Consider the following 24,108-nt stretch of genomic DNA (forward strand, 5'->3'; position numbering starts at 1 on the left):
AACACAGCGACGCCTATATTTGTACATTTTTTAGAATTGTTCAGTATAAAGAGTAGAGAGTATAATGTAAAGTATTATTGAACTATTACGATAATCACCATAGACTGTAAATAATAAGTTTACCACAGGATGGCGACTCTAAGCCACTACAGGTATGAGGCGTCGCGATGTTTCGAATACTGGCGTAATGTTGCGTTCATGCAAACATGCGTAAATTAAGTTTCTTACACAATGTGTTATTTACATTGAAAGTGTAAATAAAAAACATATTCAAAAGTGGCAAAGTTACATAAACATATACTTGGGGGCTTCAAATCCTCTGCATTCTCGCATTTGTTGCGCACCAAAGCGTATAAATGGCAGTAAGTTGAATATATCTAATTGCACTTGAACGCAGCACTTTAGCTGCATTTGACACTTCTAGCCCGACACAAGCTAATGTTCAGTATGTCTGAGAAGGAGCTGGGAAAAAAGTGGGACCGATGCCTGGCTGACGGTGCCATTAAGATCGGTAAATATCCCAAAGATTTTGCTTATAAAAACAATTCAATGTGCCCGTACAAGGTTCAAAAATAAGCTGTAGTTTTGACCGTAGTGTACAGCTGTCATTGACTGGGAGAGGCTAACTAGCTAGCCATAAAGGGCTTGTAAAGGACAACTGAATGACTAGTCAGATATCTACAAATGTTTGTTTCTCTTTCGTTTATAAACGCAAAACTTATTCATTTTTCAATATGGTTACTCTGAAATAATTTCACCCAACTTGGATTTGGTTGTTAAAAAAAAACTATGCGAAACCCCCATTAAGAAAATGTTAAATTGTTTCTTTCCAGCTGTATCATAACGTAAAGCCTTTATATGATGCATGTAAATACATTTTATGAGACAGTAATATTTACTTTTAAATTCGGCTTATGCATAAAACATAAAAACCCATTTATTTTAGTATGGTAGAAACTTTCCATTGCGTAGGCTTACTGTCCCACACAACGCAAAAACGAGATAAGGATGGCGCTAGGGAGCTGGGTGGTGCTGTTTATCTCTTCAAATAAGGTGTTTTGTTTTTAATCACTTTTATTGTAGGCTTCTGGATCCAGTAACTTAGCACTAAAAAGGAAAATCAGGTGCATATACAGCTATTATGAACAGCACAACAAAATGAGCCGATTTCTGAATGAGGTTTGGTGTGACGTCACCTCCACAGCTTTAACTCTAAAAGGAGACTTACCTGCCCCCAAGTTTTTAAGCATGCTCGAAACAAACTGAACAGCAGGTGTAATCGCTGTTAGTCAGGTGTGAGATGAAATTAAACTATGTTATAAATCATGAGATCAGTGCTGTACTTAGTATCACACTGCTTGCCTTTATGAATGAGAGAATACGTTAAAAAAAAAAGAGTTTAAAAGTTGTTATGATACTGGTCATCAAAAAGGATATACGATGGAACAATGGCTACATGAAAAATGTACAACATAAAAATACAACCACATACAAGCAAGGGGTAGCATGAGAAGCATGTGCACTCATGAATCAATTAAATAAATACAAATAAAGTGAGAGTACTAGTATAAATGACTTGTCAATGAAAGGGACAGAGACATCCATGTAATAATGTTTTCCTGTTTTTCCAGGTACCGGGCTGGGGTTAGGAATCGTGTTTTCTGTTCTGTTCTTCAAACGTGAGTATATAGTATAACAGGTTCTTGTACTGTGCCTTTAACCTGTAATCTAGCTCAGACGTCCTTGACAAGAGGAGCAGAGACGGGAGAGATAACCTGTAGTAACCGCAGAAAATACAAATGCACTTCTGAAAAATGCATCAGATGTAATAAAAAAAAAATGTAATGCTAAAATAATAAGGCCAAAATAGCTAAATGGTATTATTGCATTTGTTCAATGTTTGACAGGACACATCCAGCACTAAGAGACCTTAAAGTAAGCATCATCCTGAAGTGCTGATGGCCTAACCATTAGGTTGCAAGAGGCTGTGGTCCTTCAAGTGGGCGGCCTGGGTTCAAGTCTGACCTGTGGCTCATTGTCCACATTTCATTCCCCACTCTCTCTCTCCCAATTCCCCGCTCTATCCACTGTGCTGTCTAAATAAAGAGAAAAAGCCCCAAAAAAAAAAAATCATTCTAATTCACAAAATCTTACTATGTTGGACAAGTTGTGCCCTTTGAAAATGTTTTCCTTTGTTTTTTTATGCACTAAAGTCATCTGCCAAAGCCTGCAGCTAATCACTGTGGCTTCATCACAGAGTATATTTAAATTGTTGCTATTTTAAAACAAGGTGTTTGTAATATGCATTCATAGTTGAGAGTAATCATTGGGTTTTATTTTGAGAAGAGCACCAATAATGGCTACCCAGAGAGGAGCATGATGTGAATATTAATGTTAAGAACAAGACAAGGTGTCACAACAAGAGTGTGAATAAGATTTTCACACGCCATCTCTGCTGTGTTTAAAAAAAAAAAAAAAATTAAAGCATGAAGTGCATTTCTGTGAGAGATAAAGTACCGTTACCCGTTTCATTCGTAGGGCACACGTGGCCTATTTCCCTGGGCTCAGGAGCGGGACTTGGGATGGCATATGCCAACTGTCAGAACGACCTGCGGTCACATTATATGCTGCAAAGAAGTGAAAAGGTTGGTTTGTGCAAAAGAACACACAATATAAAAATAACTGAGTATTTTATGGTCTGTATCTCAGAATAACGACCCTGTGTCTTTTTTTCCTGACAGGAGCAGTAGCTGCAACTCATAGAGGGACTGTCTTTTTTTATTTTTTTGCACTTATTTGTTTTGTCTGTGGGAGAGTCACCATTTGCACTGTTCTGCAGTAAGATCCCCGTCTCCCTGTTGAACGATCCATCCCTAGTATGACTCTGTATGATGTGTTTGTGCCTGATCAGGACAGTCTGTGTTTATTTAATAAAATAATCAAATGTTTCGCTGATGAGTCATTTGTGTCTCTTTGATGCTGTGTAATGGATGCACACATGTCAAAATATTTCAACAAAGCAGTATTAAAATGGATATATTCTACTTTGACACTCCAGGTGGAAATGATTGCACTTGAGGGAGTAAATGGATTCAAGTGTAAAAGCAGCTTTGAAAAGGTGGGGCTTTCAGTTTATTTCTGAATGCGAGTGGGAGTGCTTTTTTTTTTTTTTTTTTTTTCTGAAAGATGTCGTGGAGGAAGGAGAGGACTGCACCGCAAACGCTCGCCCATAAGGTGGTGGGCTCGGTGTGGGTGAGACAGGGGTCAGAAGGTTGGCAGCAGCTGATCTGATGTGGCAGATGACAGGGGCGTAGTGATAGAGGGGATTAGTCAGTCATGAGGGGGCATGGAAATTGAGTGCTTTGCATATTTTGTGTAGTGTTTGACAAAGCTGTTGAGATGCAGGAGAGCATTGGATTTTACACCCTGTAGGCTGTTTTATGATATTTAATATTCAAGTGTTCCTGTTGAGAGAAAATTAATGAAATCGATAATTATCATTCAACGAATAATTATTAATGTCATGCTGTCTGTAATGAGAATAATGTAGGAGCAAGGTGAGGTGGTCTTTTGTTTTCTGATATGTGCTAGAACAGTGGACGTACATTTGTTCACTGATGCTAAACGTGATTATCTCATGAGTTTTACCCCCGAACTATCGATCCACTGACACTGATATCTTTGTATTTAAAATGAATGATTGTATGAAATATTTAGATTTATTTTTCAAGTTGTTCATAGTTCATAAAGTCAGAGTAAAATAACTGGGATTTTGGTTCTGTGTACAGAAAAATAAATGGAAAATGAAAACAAATCCTTAATTTTGAATGTTAATCTAATTCTAAAATGCAAAATAATGTAAATCCATGTACTCTACTTTTGCACCTAATTAATTCAGTCACATTCGTTCAGTCACCACATAAGCTACACTGGAGATCACTTGTGTATAATCAAGTTGTGTGGTTGTGCCATGTACGGAAGCCCTGAGTAGACATACATCCATACATCCTAAAATTCTAAGATTAATTTAGCCATCAATATCATCATCATCATTGTCAGTCCCATCACTCATGATGCGTAGATGCTCAAGAAAGAGCTGGGTCTTTAGCTTTTTCTTAAAGGTGGAATAAGACTCTGCAGATTGAATTCAGATTGGTAATTAATTCCACCACCAGGGGGCGACAGATGAGCAAGTCTAGCTAGAGGTGGCCCTGTGGTGAAGGTTGGTCCAGGCATACTTCATTGGCAGAGTGTAGTGGGCAGGTGAGCACTGGCGGACTCGGGATGTTTGAGGGGCAGGGGCACAAATAATCAGAAGGGCACCTACTCAATGCAGCGGGGCACCAGTGCACAAAAAGTCCTCATACATTTAAAGTGGAATAGTTATAGCTAAGAGGGCACCCAGGAGGACGCTTCATCATGTTTAATCTACTACTGCGGGGCATTCAAGAGGGCACATTCACATTCAAGTTTTTTTGTTGTTGCCATTTTTGTGGCTGTTTCGTAAGCGAGAAGCATGGTTTTTAATTTGATGCGAGCAGTAACTGGGAGCCAGTGGAGGGATATGAAGAGCGGAGTGATTCGATGCTGCGTTTTGGATCATCTGCAGAGGTTTGATATCCATACATTTTATTTTTCTCAGGTTTCCTGTGAACACAGGTAATTTACAGTTGTTGTTTTTCTCAAGACGTCGGCTAATGTTATCCTAAAATAATGAATAAGTTGAGATCTTGAGGGAAAAAAACGGACATGCACTTGACAATTAAATAAAATAAAAACGACAGATGCATATCTGCTTAAGGCTTTCTATAGGCCAAGTAATATGAGGTTAATTCACCTTTAATCTCAGTTGCGGGGACAAAGGTGTTGATGAAATGTTGAAATAAATCAGAGGCAAGATAACTGAATTTAGAACAATACAAGAACATTTCTATGGCATGAACTATGGACCAAAAGAGCTTAATTATATGTGTTTTAATTCTGTCTTATTAAAAAGTGGGGAGGGTGCTATCTTTTTAAAGAATGAATGGAGCCTATTACTACCACTTCATGAATCCAGGATGACTCCTTTAATAGATCTGACTCACTCTGCTATTGTGCACTGAAAAGGAGAACGCATCATTTCAAATTAAGTCATTTTTCAAAGAGATTTAACATTTAAGGAAAAAGTAGTCAAATCAAACCATTAATATAACTACAAGAGAGCTATGATAGTTGTACCTCAGTTGTTAAGATCACAAAGACCAAACATGGAAGGAGAAAAAAAACACCCACACCAGCTCCTATGATGTGAAATTAGCATTTGTTGGCTGTGATTGTGCATGGTTATGCATTAACAGCGCAATGCTTTGACACGCTCCTTCTCGGGAGCTGTGCGCTCTGACTGGGAGGCGCGCTGGAGTGGCCGACACAGGGATTAACAGGAGCGAGGGATAAAAAGGCAGCGTCACAAGGACCATGATACCTGTGGAGCACTTATGAACGGAGAGCCTTGCTTACAAATGACTGCTGCTCAGTTTTTTTCTGTTGGATATTGCTTCCCTTTCAGGATCTCAAAGAAGAAAAAGGGATTTGTGAGAGGCAGAAGAGCTGCAGCTCAGCAAAGGACTTGCTGATGCTGTACAATCTCACTTCTGTGAGGTGAGGTGTAATTCTCAGCATTGGTCCTTGTTCTTTTTCATCTTCAGTTGTTCCTCTCACCAGCACGGCTCTCGAATGCCTGGTCGAGCATTTCTCTCCGTGTTTCCCTCCTCCAGTGGCTGTCATCATTGTGACTTGCTGCTTCGTAAACCCCCCTCTGTCAGTCATCGCTCATTCTGGCTCCTAGCTGTGGATCAGTCAGGGACATGCTGGAGAGGATGGAGAGATGAGTGAAACTGTGTTGGTTATTTTGATACTGGTGGCAGTGGAAGTAAACCCAGGGCTTCTGGATATATTTATGCCAAAGGAAGAGGGTGATTTCTACAAGTGGAGAACAGTTCTGATAGGAAGAGGGTTGGATGGATGCTCAACACAATACCTCAGTTGACAATGAACCTGTAGTGAGAGTGTTTGCTGTCAAGGAGGACCAGTTTAGGTTTTCTTATTGCTGCCTGAAGAAGAGCCTCCAGGAGCTGCTCCATTGATTGTTGCTAACCAGCACGATGGCTGACTCTTACACTTCCAGCTTTGTGGGAAGCTACAACAGCAACTCTTCAACCCCCAGCGCTTGGAACATCACCGGCAGCGGCCCTTGGCTGTTGGCCTTCATGCTCACGATCATCATCCTCATGACGATTTGTGGGAACATGTTGTTGATCGCTTTGGTGTTTGCCCATCGCTCTTTGCGTTGCACCTCAAACTGTTTCCTTGTTTCTCTGTTCCTGTCTGACCTCATGGTGGCCCTGGTGGTGATGCCTCCAGCCATGCTCAATGTGCTCTGCGGGGCCTGGGTTCTGTGGCCAGCCTTTTGCCCAATTTGGCTTTGCTTTGACGTCATGTGCTGCAGCGCCTCCATCCTCAACCTGTGTGTGATCAGCCTGGACCGCTACCTCTTTATCATCTCGCCACTGCGCTACAAGCAGAGGATGACCCCGCCTCGGGCGTTGCTTCTGGTAGGAGCGACCTGGGGTTTGGCAGCTTTGGCCTCCTTCCTGCCTATTGAGATGAAATGGCACAGCTTAGGTCACTGGAGTGGACAATCGTCTGTTCCTGGTTTAGGCAGTAGCAACACCAGCGCTTACTCCGACACACTGTACCCTGCATCCTACTTTCAGCTGTCACCGTCAGGAGGCCTTTCTTTCCAATGTCGCCTGAGGGTCACCCTTCCCTTTGCCCTGGTGGCATCTGTACTCACTTTCTTTTTGCCCTCCAGCGCAATTTGCTTCACCTACTGTCGGATTCTTCTAGCAGCAAGAAGGCAAGCGAAGAGGGTGGCAGCACTGAGCCACCCGCCACACCCACATCCATCACTCGGGGAACCTTCCAGGCCTCCTTCACCTGGGATGGCAGCAGGCATAGCTCAGCAGGACGGAGATGACTGCAGTCACCAGGAGCCTCCTATGTCTCAAAATGTACCGGTAAGAAACAGGGACCAAACTGTACAACAAACCAGTCAAGGTGAACAATTTCAATTACTTTTTTAAAGATTCTTTTTGGGGCTTTTATAACTTTATTAGATAGGACAGCTTTAGGGCGACAGGAAATATAGGGAGGGGGGTGAGAATGACTTGCACCAATTAGCGACAGGACTGGGAGTAGAACCGGCAACAAGTGCAACAAGGACTCTCTACATGAGGCACCTGCTCTGCTGACTGAGCTAAACAGACACCCCACAATATATTCTATTTTTTAGTACAATTTCCAAGAAGAAGGCAGACTGTGATGCCTCAGCAGTGATTCAAAAATAGCAGACTGGCCTTTAAAGTGGAACAGAACTTAATGAGAGTAGGAGCTGAAAAGGTTGCGAGAGGCGAAGGTGGCGCAAAGATCATAACCAAATTACACTTGTCCATCTATTGTAAGAGTTCTCAAGCTTGACATTTTGAAGTTTTACATAACACCGTTCATATCTACCATTCCCCTAAAGTACAAATTTCACCATTAAAATCCACTCCACAGTTAAGTATCATTGGAGTGCAGCAATTTCTTCCTGGAGATTCAATTTTATGTGACAATAAGCCGCTGCTGCTTTCAATTGCTAAAGCCTTTAGAAAAGCTGCAGGAAAGCTTGTTTTTGGCTGCCAAATTAGAATTTTTACCTACAGGACATTTTGAGTCTAGACACACTTGACTTTTCTGTTATGTTTGATTATAAAAGCACAGAACGTTGTGTGCACTATTGCTTGGACATCATGGTGCAGGTGTAAAAGTGTTCACACATGTGTGTCGTATCATGGTAGGATGTTCCCTTTCTCAATGAAAAGGATCAGTGTGAAGGTTTGCATCCTTTCCATCGAGGCTTTGCAGTCATAAAAGAGAAGTGATGTGAAAGGCTGTTGTATAGCTGCATGTCACTGAACATGAACCAATACAGAACTATGTATGACTGCAGGAACTGTGAGATAAAGTCATTCCTAAACTTTCATTCATTTAGAAATTAATTCATAAATAAATGTAAATGTTTCTGCTGAAGCTGGTATATGATTTTAAATCAAAAAACACTATGGTCTTCGGTTAGTTAAACCATGGAGTGTCTTTAAAAAAGTGGGGACCCAGGGGAAGGGAAGAGGTCTAAAACCTGCCATGACAGCTTGCAGAGAAAATTGCAGACATTGTGTCAGATGTGCTACCCTCGTCTGAAAGGGTCACAGCATCGTCTATCACATTTGCAGGCAATAGATTCATACGCGCACAATAGAACAGTCAGTTCTGATCTGGTTCTCAAAGAAGCTGCTGAATTTAGTCTAACCCTGTGACATGAAGTTCTTCCGTTAGGTCGTTTTTTGAATAATCTCTTTTGTTTATTCATAATAAAAAATATTCTACATTAGCCCAAAAGTACATGTCCTTTTAAAATGTCCTGTGCATATTTTTTTCACATTTTCCCCCCAAAAATGAATGAAGCCGGAAATGTTTGGCTTTGTTTGGCAGCTTAACAAAAGTTTAAACTCAAATTCTATGGTTTCAAATATTTGGCTAACAGCTTGAATGGCAGATAATTGTTTCACCATAATTCTCTTCTAGGCATTAAATTAAGAAATTATCAAAAATATTGATATTTGGAGAAATGTGTTTACTTTCCGAGTTAGATGCGAAGAAATCTGTGTGTTAGTGATGGAGCTAAGCAGACGCTTAGCTTAGCATAAATGCTAACTCTGTGCAACACTTAGCCTAGCTCTGTGCAAATTAAAAGAATCTGGTGTTTCGACATTACTTTCCCTTTAACAACAAGATAAATGAAAACACAAAATATTGGCTTAAAGCTCCAAAATGTTGCAGCTCGTAACTCCCTGAAATAAATAAACACCAAACGTCTTCCTTTTACTCTCAACAGATAAAACGAAACAAGTTTTAATGTGCTTGTGGCTGTTCATGTCTCAGAGCTAAACTTAGCCAAGCTCACTGTTTGTTCTAGAGATTTACACAAATTTGCACAGATTTGTAAAAGATTGTAGTTATCTTCATCAAAATCAATAAAGCAAATAATTAACCAAAAAGTATTAATCATTTTGTTCATAAGCTTGCTTCAGTGCATACATTAAATCACAAATTACTTCAACAAAATACCAATAAAGGGAAAGTAGATTCACATTGTAACTGTTTTATATTCTGTCTACAGCCGTCAGTGACCAGTGAGCGTCGTCTGGCTCACAGGCAGGGTCGGAGGGCGCTAAAGGCCAGTCTGACACTTGGAGTCCTCCTGGGACTTTTCTTCAGTGCGTGGCTACCTTTCTTCATCACCAACATGGCTCAGGTGAGATGAGCAACCAGACACAGAACACAAATCAATAAATAAAAAAAAGAAAGCAAGTCACAAACTCTGTGGCTGAAAAATGTATCTAACAGCAAAGTACTGTAAAATGCAGTTCCTTGTATGGCCACTTGAGGCTGCCTCAAAAGAGAATCCCTTCCATAGACCTCCATTTTATAAAACTCAACTTTACAGCAGGAATAAACTCGCATATACAGACTAAAAGAAAAACACTTTTGGTATTGATAGTTACTTTTTAAAGATAATTTGCCCAAATGGAGTAAGTCGTGCAGGCGTCTGACGGATATGGGCTTGAAGCTGTCACAATAGCTTATTCAATTCACTGAATTTGACCTCTATGGTAGGTCCTATTTGTCTAAATATGGTCACAAATAACTACCAATAACAATGTGACATATGAGGATGGCAAAAATGCCAAGCTCAAGGGTGAAAAACTGTCTGCCTCACAAACCTGTGGGTGTCATCGAATGTGGCTTTGTCCAGAAACATGAAATATCAATCTGGTGCGTAAAACAAATCATGGATGATAAATATATAAAGTAACGAGCTTGGAGAGGGGATTGGCTTTAAAGTGTCCAGGTTTCCTTTACCTGTGTGCACATTTGATTTTCAGCACTGTTCAAATAGCCTCGGGTAGATTTCCTCTTTTTGAATAGCTCTTCCAATCCATACATCCCAGTGACTCACAGTTGTGGGGCACTAAAACAGTGTGAAGTAAATGCATTATAAAAATGAGAAAGAAGCACAGGCACACAAAAAAAAAAACACTTGGATACTGTTCTATTTTTGTAATGGCCATCCTTGGCGTCACATCCTCGCCAAACGATCCAACAAAGAAATAGATTGGCATTTCAGCTTTGTGTGGCTGACTCACAGTGAAAACAAAGAACACAATAAACACCGATGTGCCGTTAATATTTGGTCTTATTTTTAAGTTGTTGATTTCGATCTGATTAGACAACCTCACACACTCATTACTCAGCGGGCAGACAGAGGCGGACACGGAAAAAAAAAACCTGAGCGAGAGTAAATGAATGTCAGAAAACAGCTTCATCTAAATTGGTAATGACACTTGTCCTGTTTTTCAAGCTTTCAATGATCCAGTCATTTTGATTTCCCATCTGTGCCCTCTCGCTTCTCCCCTGCACAACATAGAGCACAGAGACTTGACTGTGTCTGCTCTCTCCTTCCTTTTCACACTCAATGTGGTGTGTGAAACGCACCCCTCCTTTCCCGTCCTGCTCCCACCGCCTCCCCGTCTCATCTCGATAGTATTGGAAGCTCTCCTCTAACAGCTGTCTCCTCCTTCAATGTCCTTATCTAAAATCTAAATCTAAAGGTTCGAACGGCAAACACTGTTAACCAAAAAGACATAAATGTGTTTTAAAGTCCCATTCAGGGAAAATGAGACGTTTCAAAGAAAGACGAGAAGTGATTTGTGGGTGGGGGAAAAACAACCCTTCCTTTTTTTTATAGGAATACATTTGAATAATTTTACATTTGTTTATCTAGTTCTTCCTTTCTGTGTATACTTCCTTCAGAGCTAAATTATTATCTTCCATTTTTTTTGGTTAATCTCAAGCTACATCAAATCAAAAACACACAAGTTCATTAAATGAATGACGTATGAGTCAATGAATGGGAATGATTGGCTTAAAAAAATACTAAAACTCATCCATAAAGCAGAAGTGAACATATTTTTTCTTTATTTAAATTCAATTTGGGCCATAAAATAATATTCATTTTGATGACTTTAAAAAAAACAAAAACATTTAACAGCCTTAGCCTTTTGTTGAAAAACGTCATATAAAATGGACTTTTTCTAAATGTGTCTGCTTTGTCCTCTGTCAGGTTGTGGTTTAAATGTCTCTTTCTGTGATTCATTCGTCCTTTGTGTTGTATTTTAGTTTGATAATAGAATATTTTGGCTACTCCATGTGTCATTTTGTACCTCATTTATTTTCTACAGCTTTATTTCTGCAATTAATTATCCACAATTTTTCATTTAATGTATTTCTGTCACCTCGATGCCTTCAATTATTTCCACCGTCTTCATTCAGGCAGTGTGCGAGTGCGTCCCTCTTGCACTCTTTGACGCCATCACCTGGCTGGGATACTGCAACAGCACGATGAACCCCATCATCTACCCGCTCTTCATGAGAGACTTCAAGCGAGCTCTGGGGAAGGTCCTGCCCTGCTGTTTCTCGAGGTCAATCAGAAGACCCTCACCGGCGCTCTCCCTCTCCCTCAGAAACTCAGGAGAGCCAAACAATGCCAGCAGCCCCCCCTCTCCGCTGGCCTCTGACCCCACACACCCTCCCGCCACCGCAACGGACGCCGTCAACCTGCTGGACGCTGAACACGCTGGCATCGAGCTGCCTCTGCTGCTGCCCAATCAGGTCGAGAGTCTTGATTAAACGCCAATTATGTAAAAAAAAAAAAAAAAAGTCAGTAAGTGTTTCCTGTCAGGGTTTAAGTATTAAGACTAATGTTTGTGCAGCAGTGGTGAAGGGGTTCTGACCTAAGAGGCTTAAAGAGATTTGTATTTGATTTAAAAATGTGTTAGTGAATCATTTTCAACACACCACATCAAACATTGTCAACCAATCCGATTGTTTGCTCAGCTGTGGTGATGCTCTGCCACATGAGCTGCAGAGCAGAGAGTGATGTACATGAAGTTGAAGAGCGCTCTGTTGGACAAACTAAGGGATTAAACTATTTCTTATCAACCACAACAGGTTTTGTATGCCTTGTACTTATGGTTAAAAAAAGTGTGTGATAACAACATACTGTATATTTGAACATCTGTATATCTGCCCAGGGATAAAAATTCAGAAAGTGTCAAATAATGCCTTTCTTTCCGATAATGAAAAATGATGAGTAGGCTAATTGTTCACCACGATTTAAGAGGTTTTGACCTAAAATACATTAAAGGCTTAATATGCTATTTTTCACACTTAAATATAATAGAAATCAAGTATATCCTCTGAAAATATCATGACTGTCTACAATGGGTGTAACACCCGAGTCCCACTGTCTGTGATGTTTTCAGAGTCCTATCTTCAGTTTGTTTACATCGTTGGGACGGCCGGCTGACTCCTCCCCTCTTGTATAAAAGTTTTTTAATTGAGGGACTAGAGAAAAGAAGAATAACATACTGTACTCACTGCTTAACTGTGTTTCTAGATCACAGTCATTTCAGGTAAATTTACATGCAGTGTGAAGATACGAGCATAATAAAGATCGCTAGCATTAGCATGCTAACACAACAATGCAGCGCAAGTTGTTTTGGTTTCATGCTGGTGCTCAAGGGCGACATCTGCTGGATCAAAAAATCACATATAAAGCCTTTAAAGAGGATCATACTTCTGAAATAAAATCAAAATGGTCTTAGAAAAATGTCCATGGATCCTAGAGTCAGACCAATATGGGAATTTTTGAGACCGACACAAACACTGCTTTTAGAGGAACATTTCTCTAAAAGATTTAAAAATCTCGTTGAATTCCCCTGATTTAACATGGATTTGACTCTGCAAAGGTCCTCAGAGCGCTGTTCGTTATATTTGACCCTATTATGCTTTTTCAAGCACTGCTAGCGTGGACCACGGTCGGCTCAGCGGTGACGCTCTAATACAGAAGCTGCAGACATCGCTGAGTGTTGAGAGCTCTCTTATACTAACGGAAGAATAAGACCATTTATAATCACCCACAATGTCACCCATTCATAAGCCAGATATCAAAATACCAGAATTTTCTTATCGGCCCATTTAATCGGTGAACCTTTGTCATGGTTGGACTCCAACAGACACATATTTACTCATTTCTTCCAAACACAAATGATGGTTGAGGAAATGGATACTGGTGCATTACCAACGCACTGAAGTCGGGGGTTAAGAATATAAAAAGTATCATCTTCAGTTTACAGTGTAACTTTACGTCAGTCAGCGCTTCACATTTAAAGGGTCAGGAAAAGGAGAAATAGAGACCTTGAAGAAGACACATCCGCTGCACTTCCCCCTTTAGCCTCATGGAAATTAAATGACTGTGATAATATCCATAGCAACTGAGACGTCTCCTGAAAATAATACGGCTTGAGAGGAACACAGATGTCACCTTTTTGGAGCGTCCTTCCAACACCTGCAAAACACACATATTATTCATAGCTATTAGATGTCACAGCAAGGTCCGAAAATAAATTATCAAGCACTATTTACAGTTTGTACAAAAATCGACTTCATTGACGAGAATTCTGAATTGTCATTAATTTATAAGACTGGTTAAAAACACCATTTGGCAGTTCAGTCAGAGGCTTTTCATCGAGAGGCTGCCATATGTGTGCATTGTGATTCCCATCTCTGGCATGTCAGAGTGTTGAGAGGGGATTATTCTCTTGGATAAAGCCCCGTTGCTTAAAAAAAAAAGAACTTGAGAAGACGAGATTTTACGGGGAAGCAGCTGGTGCTGTAACATGCTCTTTACAAGTTCGGCTGCCGTTGTTTGTGTGTGTGCTCTGTCGTCCATTGTGTATCATCCCAGCTCCATGAAGCGTGTTCATTATCAGGATCATCTTCCACATCACGCCGGCTGTTTACATCAGAGGCCGAGCTGCCATTTGCAGCATCCTCCTCCTCCTCCTCCAAAGTTAAATGGTTCCTCTGTTCTGTTTGACTCTCTGATTCTGTTTCATTTAATGAGTCTAGAAGGTCAGAAATGTCAGGGATATCCCAACCGTCAGCCGCATCCTCAGTCTCTGCAGCCTCTTTCACCTGTGCAGCAGCATCTTCTGAACACGTCCCGGCCGCCTCACTCTCCGCCTGGTTAAGCGTCTCAGTCGATTGTTTCTCATCAGGGGTTTGGTCGGGGATTACCACTGTCTCCTTTGTGAGAGTTTCCGTCTGAGGAAGAACTAAAGACGCTCCTGGGACTTCTTTAGTGGGAACTCCTACCGCCACCAGGATGGTGTCCATCTGACGCATGTAGTCCAGGTGGCCGTTCACCTGTGAAGCCAAGACATGGTCAAAAAGGGAAAACACATTTCTTTGTAAATAACAGGCTATTACTTCTTTTAAAAAAAAACATTTGCTTAAATCAGGTCAAATGTGAACAATTGAGCAGGTGTACCATAACGGTGCTTCAGTCGTGTCAAGAACATTTTTACTCTTTTTTTTTTTTCCAGTTGTGTGATATTAAAAGCCTCTGAGATTTACACCTGGTTCAAAAGAACAACTCTCATGATGAATAACACTGGAGTGTGAAGGTTCATATGGAGTCATGTTGGTTATTGAAGAGCAGAAAGTCATTGCTGTGCCAACAGGGGCCTTATTTTTTTTTTTAAATGATACAACCGTCTGTTTTAAAGTGCCAATAAAGTTCTGTATTTATATTGCAAACGTTTTTATTATTATAGCACCTTTATCTTTAGAACACTTCCATGAACCAATCACAATCAAGTTTTGTACAAAGCTCCACTATAATATTGTTTTCTATTTTCCCTTTACTGCTCTATCTCATGAAATCCGTCAGCAGGACCTCACAGCGTCATGATTTTTCTTAAAAAGCAAAAACCTTCAGATGCTTCAAAAACTCCACAGTTTGAAGGTGCTTTTTTATTCAGAGATCTTAAGAGGGTCTAATATAAATATAAGCTGTGACTCACCACGGAAGAAAGATCGACATTGATTAGACGCCGATCCTGGATGTTGATTGGCTGTAGCCCAGCAACAGACATTTGTGCAGACGAACTTCGATAAAGGTACCCCAGGAGCCAGTCTCCTCTGATAGGTAGGAAATATTTCATTTATGTCATACTTAAATCACAGTTTCCGACTGAACAAGAACTAGTATATAAAAAATGTGAACATTTACTGAATGAAGCTCTGTTGGATTACCTGCAGTAACCATTGACTATTTTTCCAGCCACCACCCTGGTCATTCTCTCCCACGCCTTTTCAGAGCCATCCACAGGGGCGCCCAAGAGAACCACATCCTCCACAACTCCTTCACTACCTGAGGATTTACAACAACAAAGGACTCAACGAGTTTGTCAGAAAGAGTACAAACGGAAGAGAAAAGTTATAAAAAAAAATAATAAAAAAAATGACACAAAATGAATACAAATAAATCAATCTCAATATATTGAAAAGTATCCATCACAGTACATAACGTCCCTCCAGATTCTCACTTTAACAATGCTCTCTTCATATGTGTTTTATCCATAGAGAGATGTTCATACCTTGGTCATTGGCCAGCTCCTGTAGACAATAGTAGATAACTCTGGCCCCGAGACTGAAACCAATCAGACTCACAGGTCGCTTCCCCTTTAAACACAGAAAGAAAGAGAGTCTCTTTATCCTCCTTGTGTTACAGGTCACAGGTTTTATTTTCTCTTCTTTGCTTAATGAATATAGAATTCCAGTTTTGTTCATAATCTTTAAACAAACTGAACTAATCACCCTTCTACATCAACAGCTGACACAATATCATGGAACTATTTGTACAAGTGTGTTGTAACAAGGGTAACGTGTTGGTACACTACCTGCTGTCTGCTTCTTAGAACCTGAGCCAGGTGTTTCCCCACCTCCGCTGAGCGGTTCAGACAGACACACCAGGGGTGGTCGATGACGCTGGCTGCTGCCAGCAGAGACGCAGGCCACGTCAGAGCTGCCACAATGCCTGCAATATGATGGTGTAAAAAAACAATGATGCAGATCCAATACAATGAAAGCATGATGGCTTGATAAGATAATAATAATAATAATAAATTTATTTATAAAGCGCTTTAAATCAAAGTGCTGTACAAAGCAATACAGTTAAAATACAGGAAAAACATACAGAGAAATCATGACTCATACTCAACAGTAAACAGATGGGTCTTTAACTTTGCTTTAAAAACCTCAACAGAACAAGCCTGCCTAATGTCCAGAGGTAAACTGTTCCAAAGTGTCGGTGCAAGACAGTCAGCATCGTTTAACAGGAAGAGGTCGTCGCTGACAATCAACGCAGCAAGGATTTGAGTTTTTCGCTTACAGATTAGAACAACAAATATTTCACCACGGGCACAAAACACTCCTGAGTCCAAATACAGATCCACTCAACAGACTTAAGTGCTTTCTACTCGATAATCCTCCTACCTGAGAGCACTGTGTACTTGAGTGCTTCCTGGGCCACGATGCTGACCAGCCCGTCCAGCAGAGAGGCCATGGCTGATCCCAGATCTCTGAGAAAACGTGACTCCCACACCAAGCAGTACTGCTCCCCACACTCGCCCAGGCTGCACCACGGCGCCTGGAATGAACCTGGAGGACAGTCCACGTGTTTTTGACAGAAGGATAAGAAGAAGCAGCACTTATGTTGAGTGTTTTTTAGGCATTATTTATGAAGGCGTTGCTCCGCTTTTAAATTGAGTGTTTTTTTTTTTATACTGGGAGAGAGCATTGTGGTGTTATGCAAACGTAAAACTTGAGTGTTTTTTTTTTTTTTTTTTTTGCATAATCTATTGCAAAGACTCCACAGTATAGTTTCTGAACATAATGTGGGGAGCTGTGAACATCATTACTATGTCATTCTTTGTCAACAATGTTTTGCTTGCTGTTGCCCAGCAATCTTGAACAAGTTTTCTTTAACTACCCCTCTCAGAAGGTTAGGTGGGGTTTGTGTGTGCACTGCCAGTGTGATTTTTCATGACATTTGGTGTGAGTGTGGAAGAAGGGTAGAAGAAGAAGCCAGACATTTTTGGACTAAATTCAGAGCAGTCTCAATAACAAGGATCTTTGGACTTCAGACTCACAAACCAATTAAATTAAAACACTGGTATCTGAATAATAGAAGAGCTGACTTACAAACAATGTAGCCTCTCTACCTTGTGTAAAAAGTTATTCATAAACCCTATATCCATAAAGGTTGTATAGTCCAAGCCAGTGGTTCTCAACTGGTGGGTCGGGACCCAAAAGGGGGTTGTGGAACTGTTTTCAGTGGGTCTTGAATTTGTGCCTGGAAAAAATGTTTCTAAGACACATTTTTGAAGGTCTCTGTCTCATCTTGGAATCAAAGCATCTTATCTCGGTCTAAGACTGGGCTAACTTCAGATTTTAAATCAAGACCGTTCAAGACAATCACTGACAGGCTATTCTTTCACATCATTACTGGGATTAGACACAGGTACAGGAAAATGCCCACTTACTGTATTTACCACTGCAGAGCCAACCAGTCACTGCGATGGTCAGGTGTAGATGTTTCCCAGAACGGAGAGGCAGGAATTCAAACTCTTCTATTGCCCCAACACATTTATTCATTTTATAACCTGGAGAGACAATGTGTGAAAATGAAATGAAGGCAGAAAGGAGCAAAAAATCAAGAAGAGGAAGGAAAACGGCTACGGACAAAACAACAACAAAAACCTTTGTCTGTAAAGTTTAGTCAATCATGTGTCATCCAACACCCTTACCTGTCAATCCAGCTCCTGCTGCTCCAAACAGAGAGGCCATGATTGCAATGCCAGCAGCTGAGCCCAGTGCAGCGGCCCCTCCAGCCCCGATCACAGCCCCAGCCCCTGCTGCCACAAACGGAGCTGCCAGCCCACCTGTCACACCTGGCAGAGGCACAGAGAACAGAGAGCTACTCAAAGCCCATTTCTGTATGCAAGGTGTAATTACCTCTCTGCATGAATGTCATGATCTCATGATCACTTCCTTTGATATTTGTTTCTCATCCAGAGGTTTCTGTTCAATTGAAATTACATGTAAAAAAATAAGAGAATGCAGCTTGTAAGCACTTGAAGCAGGAATAGTCACCTATCACGGTTCCCCCGCCCACAGTCGCTAATCCAATCAGGAGGTAGCGTCGTAACTTTCGCCCTCGTTCTTTCCTCTGCCGCCGAGAGGACTCCTCTCTAATGGAGTCAGAAACAGGCAGATCATCTGTATCAGATCAAATATTCATATCCAAAAATAAAATGTTCAAATGACTTCTGTTGTCTTTAAGGCGGCAACTTAAAAACAATAAGCTGCTTGTTTATGCCACATAACTGTCTCAATGCATTGGTGTGACTGCCATGCACAATGCCTGTGCTGTTTAATCCAGTGACCAGTGGTGTTAAAAGGGGGGGGGCAGTGACCCTTATGGGTACTTTGGAAGAGTCTTGGGTGTCACCAGAAATTCTGCATCCTTCATAACACAGTGAAAGAATGTTTGGCTATTTTTGGTCATGGGTTGGGGGGGCGGGGCCTGAACAGCCTTTCGTTACATTTTCCAAATCAAACATTCTCAATGTGCGATAGAGATTTGAGTTAGTGCACGAGCCCCATGTACAGAGACTTTAGTCCACGAGAGCAGGTGGCCTGGGTTCATGTTTGACCTGTGGCTCCATTTTTGCATGTCATTCCCCACTTTCTGTCTCCCTGATTTCTGTCTCTATCCACTGTCCTATCACTCCAATAAAGACACAGAAATCCCCCCAAAGATATTTAAAAAACAAAGAAATCAGGGTGAGATTTTTTTAGGTTGAAAAAAACGTACATATGTACAGGTTTGGCCACAGGGGGCGCAATAAATGACTAACATAAAGTTCTTCACAGGAGCTTTAAGGGAATACATTTTCTATTATTGGTGGTGGAAAAGCTACAAGCTTCTGACTCAGACACATTCATCAGTCATCCATCTTACTCGCTCTCCTCTCCGGCTTCATACAGTCTCTCTCCCACTGTTCCCTCAAACTCCTCCAGCTGCTGAGGAAGGACTCGCAGCAGGCAGCTGACATGACGGATCAGGACCCTCGATCTGGCATCATACTGACCTGTGATCACGACAAGCCATGGAAGTTAGAAAATAACAGGCTGTAAGGAATGTCCACAAAGAGATGTATTAATTAATCAAAGGTTTCTTACCGTCTTTGACTGAAAAAGACACCAGATCCTGAAAAAATCAAAATGAGAACTCATTCAAATAGATGTTTTTTTAATCTAGACACAAAGAAATACAATATCCTTCCAATACTGTTATTAAAAATAAAGAGCTTAAATGTGGTTTTTGTAACATTATATTGCCACTGTGTTTAATTATATACAGTAAGATAAATATTTGCACCAAGAATTCAGTTCTTTTCTTGCTCCTATTATACATATTAGGTACTGTTTATGGTATCTTATTTAATTCAAGTCCCATGACGGTGGGAGTACTGCTGCTTGCTGGCTTTCTACTTGTATGTTTCTTGTTTTCTGCACCAAAAAAACAACAAGTCAAAGTCCTTCTGTGTGTAAATGTACTTGGAGAAAAAATCCTGATTCTGCTCTTGCAACAATCTTGTTTTTCCACAGACACCACTAAAGTTGAATGTAATCACATCTTCTATTAGTGTTGATATTGATACCTGGATGACGGGGGTGGCCCCAGCAGCCAGCAGAGGTTCAGCCTGCAGGATGGAGAGGAAGGTGTCGGAGCCCTCGAACCCCAGGCCTGACAGGAAAGCCCCCATAACAGGCATCACCGACTCATCCAGGTTCAGCCAGCCAACCAGACCCTGCAGATACTGCTCCCTGAACCCACTGAGAAAACACACACACACACACACACACACACAGACACACACACAGACACACACACAGACACACACACAGACACACACACACACACACACACACACACACACACACACACACACACACACACACTCACACTGCTCATCTCCTGAACTGAAAGGACAGTTCAGTTTTAGCATAGAGGGGAAAGTGATGTTGAAAAATCAAGGGAATGAAAATGTCCCGGATGCCTTAAACTTTCATGCCAGAATGAATAGTCTGTAAAAAAAAAAAATCATTCCAGTACACCAGAGCCGTGTCACAGAAAGAAAGATTAGTGGATGTTCACCCTGAGTTCAGTCCTGATTTTAATTTCCAGAAGCAGAGATCATTTCTTTCTCTGGGTCAGTTACTGTGGTAACCACCACTGTGGAGCTAACCCACTCGCTGATACTGTAGAATTTCTTCAACAGACTCTGAGTCTCTCTCTCTCTCTCTCTCTCTTTCTTTCTTTGCCTCTAGCTGAGTCTGAAAGAACCGCCTGACACACTGATTCACTTCCTCGCTCATACAGTCTTATAAAAGACGTTTCAGAGAAGTTGAAGCAGAGGACATCTTTAGAACTCAAGGTTGGAAACATTTTCATTATTACGACTTCTATGAACTATTTGTCATCAATGTAAGGACACTGTCCATTCATCCTCAGCTCAGAATAAACACAGAGACTCTGTGGAAATGAGTTCAGCTGTCAGGCTGGTAATCAGTTCCCCCGGCATTGAACCATTTTACACAGATCACTGTAAAATCACCAACGTGCACGGCACTTTAGACAAATATGACACAAAAATGAATTAACTATTTGATTTAATATTGCCACTAGTGCAGTTTTTAAGATTTCAACCCAGACTGTATGCACATTAAAAGTCATCTTTACTTTTTACTGTTGAAGTTTTGGACTTGGGTTGTGAACCGGAGGGTTTGCCGGATCAAGTCCCTGTGCAGACCAAGTCTAGAAACTGGTCTGGTAGCTGGAGAGGTTTTAGTTTACTTCCTGAGCCCTGCCGAGGTGCCCTTGAGCAAGGCACTGAACCCCCCCCTCCACCAGGTCAGGAGCGCTCGCTCACCCTCACATCTCTCCGTTAGTGCATGTTCATAGGATCCTGTTTGTACATGTGTGTGTGTTTCAGCCTATGTGTGTGTAGCATGTTCAACAACAGAGTGTAAGATTGACTTTCCCCTCATGGAATTAATAAAGTATTCTTCTTCTTTTAATTATTGTTATTAAATCTAATTCGTAAGAATGTGTATTGGTCTCTAAAATCCTTTCACATTCACCTTTAGTCCATCACTTTTCTGCTCTCTTGTGAACCCCTTTGAACTTCAAATGAATTTGTCTGAAATGTGATATATGAATACAGTTTGATTGATTGTTTGATAAATAAATATTGTCTGCATAATGTCCTTTTTATATTTGACAGAATTCCAGTGACTGTGTTTGATCATTAAAAGTTGTTGGTGTAAATAAAGTAGGTTTTATAGTTAGACACAGTGTGCAAATATCTCGATCTTGTAAGTCATCCATCCTTTACAAAATGTTAGCTTTTGGATATTAGGTTCCTAACTTTCCAGAGAGACAAAAACACATTGAAGCCATATGCAACCCCATGTTAATGTTTGCATAATTTGGAGGATACACACTGAATGTCGTGATGACATTATCCTTTTTTTTTTGGCTGTGTTACCTGTTTTCAGGTCCAGTAAACAACTGGCCCAAAGACACGCCGCAGAGCGCAGCACAAGCAAAGCGGCTCTGTTCAGTCAACTGTCTGCTGATAATGTCCTCTGGCCTTTGGTCACGTGGGACATCTTGTGTTGTCTCTGCTCCCCCAGGATCTAAGGTGATACATGGACAAAGTTTAATCATTAACCTGAAGGTGGTAGTTTGATTTACGCACAACATAGAGGAAAACACAGAGTTTATATTCATACATTTTATTAATATACAGTCCATGGAGGAAACCCAATGCAAGTGACACAGCAAGACATGTGAAAACAAAATGAATCACATGTTTAAATCTTATTATTGTGGTAGTTTGGGTACATAGACAGTGTTATAATAACGTTGTTAATTTATTTTAAACACTGTTTTTTAGTGGATCATCTACATGCCGAATTTCCCAGTAGGCCCCAATGATTAAAAATAAGTCTATTGTCATATTTATAATCATGTCAATGTGACATATGACAGATGTTGATATGACTTCCTGATAATTGACGGAAGTTTTGGTTTGGTTTCAATTTAATCTCGCAAATGAGTTTCTCAAAAAGTGGGTTAAATGAAGTCTAACTTTAGGTTTCTTCCGTCTCTAATGAACTGACCTGAATGAAAAGGTTGTTTGACCCAAATGGTCTTAAAACAACTTAAAATGAAGATAGTTTAATTTACTGATAGTAGTGAATTCAAACAACACTTGTGTTAGCTGCTAACCAGCTGTCTGTCTGTGGATGTTGTTGCCTCCGGGGTTAACTGGCTAACGGTTCAGAGGAAACTTTAATAATATTAATAATCGTCGTTAATTCAATAATCTACTCTACGACCACTTGTAGAAGATATTTAACGGATATATGTTGTACCTGGAGCATAATTTGTTCCCGTGCTGTTCTGTTTTTCCTCCATTGATGACACAACTCTGAATACTGAACTTTTGTTGCCTTCAGGTGCTTCCCCCATGCTCCGAAATCTCACAATTACACGTTAACGTGACAATCACACGTTCAAAAACCCTGTACAAAGTGAGCTAAACTCCCTAAAACCGCGCACCAATACAGCATACATAATCTGCAATTGCTACTCTGTGCTATTTGGGCAAAATGAAGCGGATACATTAATATTAGAAACATGTTTGAAAAGATGTGCTTATATATGGGGAAAAAACACAAAAACAAATATACATGTCTGCTGCCACCAACTAATAATACGACTTCCTGAGTAACGATAATAATAATATCTACAGTCTATGGTAACGACAAAGCAAACTTCTCGATGATTAAACGTGGTCGTTCACAAAAAACATCTCAGACAATCAACATTTTCGATTGTACTTAAACGCATCGTCTGCCTACAACTTTGAGCGACGTAACTTCCACGTACGCCTAAAACGGGGTAGGGGTCCATTCACAACTGAAACGTTTTTGATCGTTTTTGAAGTTTATTATAACAAAGTTTTAAACTAAAGTTTAAGGAAAAGAGTTGTTTTGCGGCACTTATCTCTTAGCTAATAGTTTAAAAGATTATGAATATTTAATGTGAAGAAAAACAAATCTGTGTGCAATAATAGATGTAGTCTATAAATTAACAGGACAATAAAACATAACTTAAAACATAAAACGTTATTGTTCAGTGTCTCCTTTTATAGTTTAACAAATGTGAATAGTTGTTTGTCAGTTTACAGTTATTGCGTAGTCTACTTGTTGTAATTACAATTTATTTATTTTTCTGCTCTCTTATATTTATATTGCTCTTCTATTTTTATGCTTTTCTATTCTGTAGAGCCGGCTCTAGGATAAACGCACAACACTTCAAATATACATGTACTACCCTGAACATTTATACATCTAATTTATTAAGAGTTAGGGTGAAATAAGAAAAAAAGAAGAATCACTAAAACACTAAATCCGGTTTATGGCAAAGTAATATAGTACTCATGAGGAATTTGCTTTTGTAATTTGGTGCTAAACAATTAACATAGAAAAATATAAACAATTCAGATTAAAATATGATGTTTTTAATAGGACAAAAATACCCAATACATCTCTACATTATATAAAATAAGTGACAGTCAAATATGCAAACAATATTGTTAAAATTGAGCAATATGTGAGTGTTTTTAGAAAATAAAAATTATCCGTTTGAGAAGAGAAATCTTCTACTGGATCCAAAATCAAAGCCAGTACAGCTATTGGCCAGTAGGTGTGAGTGTAACATATATTTTCCATTCAATATTTCTGCAGTGTTGGCTCCACTGGTCTGATTATGACAGTTGTTATTGTATGTCACTTTGATTAGCTGATGGTAATGTGAAATTGCATATTTCAGCAAGATTTCACTTACACATTTTTTTTTTCAGAGTTCTTGTAGTGCAGATATCTGCCTGGGTGTTTGTGTGCACTTATGTTCATCACAAA

The 24,108-nt window shown here is 40.2% G+C and overlaps 3 protein-coding genes across 3 annotated transcripts; 2 read left to right on the top strand and 1 right to left on the bottom strand.

Annotated features, from left to right (window-relative positions):
• The first annotated feature begins 371 nt into the window (after positions 1-371).
• micos10 (mitochondrial contact site and cristae organizing system subunit 10) lies at positions 372-2,948 on the top strand. Its single transcript, XM_061056650.1, has 4 exons — positions 372-511; positions 1,632-1,679; positions 2,539-2,645; positions 2,742-2,948. Exons 1-4 carry the CDS (start codon positions 439-441, stop codon positions 2,748-2,750), a joined length of 237 nt encoding a protein of 78 aa, XP_060912633.1. The 5' UTR covers positions 372-438; the 3' UTR covers positions 2,751-2,948.
• Positions 2,949-5,401: 2,453 nt separating this feature from the next.
• Positions 5,402-11,859, top strand: htr6 (5-hydroxytryptamine (serotonin) receptor 6). Its single transcript, XM_061056652.1, has 3 exons — positions 5,402-7,058; positions 9,260-9,394; positions 11,473-11,859. Exons 1-3 carry the CDS (start codon positions 6,144-6,146, stop codon positions 11,827-11,829), a joined length of 1,407 nt encoding a protein of 468 aa, XP_060912635.1. The 5' UTR covers positions 5,402-6,143; the 3' UTR covers positions 11,830-11,859.
• Positions 11,860-13,175: 1,316 nt separating this feature from the next.
• On the bottom strand, positions 13,176-22,640 carry tmco4 (transmembrane and coiled-coil domains 4). The gene is made up of 14 exons (XM_061056651.1): positions 22,558-22,640; positions 21,666-21,816; positions 19,776-19,950; positions 19,294-19,321; positions 19,073-19,202; positions 18,202-18,299; positions 17,856-17,999; positions 17,592-17,711; positions 16,543-16,707; positions 15,948-16,084; positions 15,645-15,729; positions 15,301-15,418; positions 15,069-15,186; positions 13,176-14,409 (listed from the first exon to the last, which is right to left on the bottom strand). Exons 1-14 carry the CDS (start codon positions 22,598-22,600, stop codon positions 13,888-13,890), a joined length of 2,034 nt encoding a protein of 677 aa, XP_060912634.1. The 5' UTR covers positions 22,601-22,640; the 3' UTR covers positions 13,176-13,887.
• Positions 22,641-24,108: the final 1,468 nt, after the last annotated feature.

Source organism: Labrus mixtus, chromosome 15, assembly GCF_963584025.1.
Source record: "Labrus mixtus chromosome 15, fLabMix1.1, whole genome shotgun sequence".
Lineage (NCBI taxonomy): Eukaryota > Metazoa > Chordata > Actinopteri > Labriformes > Labridae > Labrus > Labrus mixtus.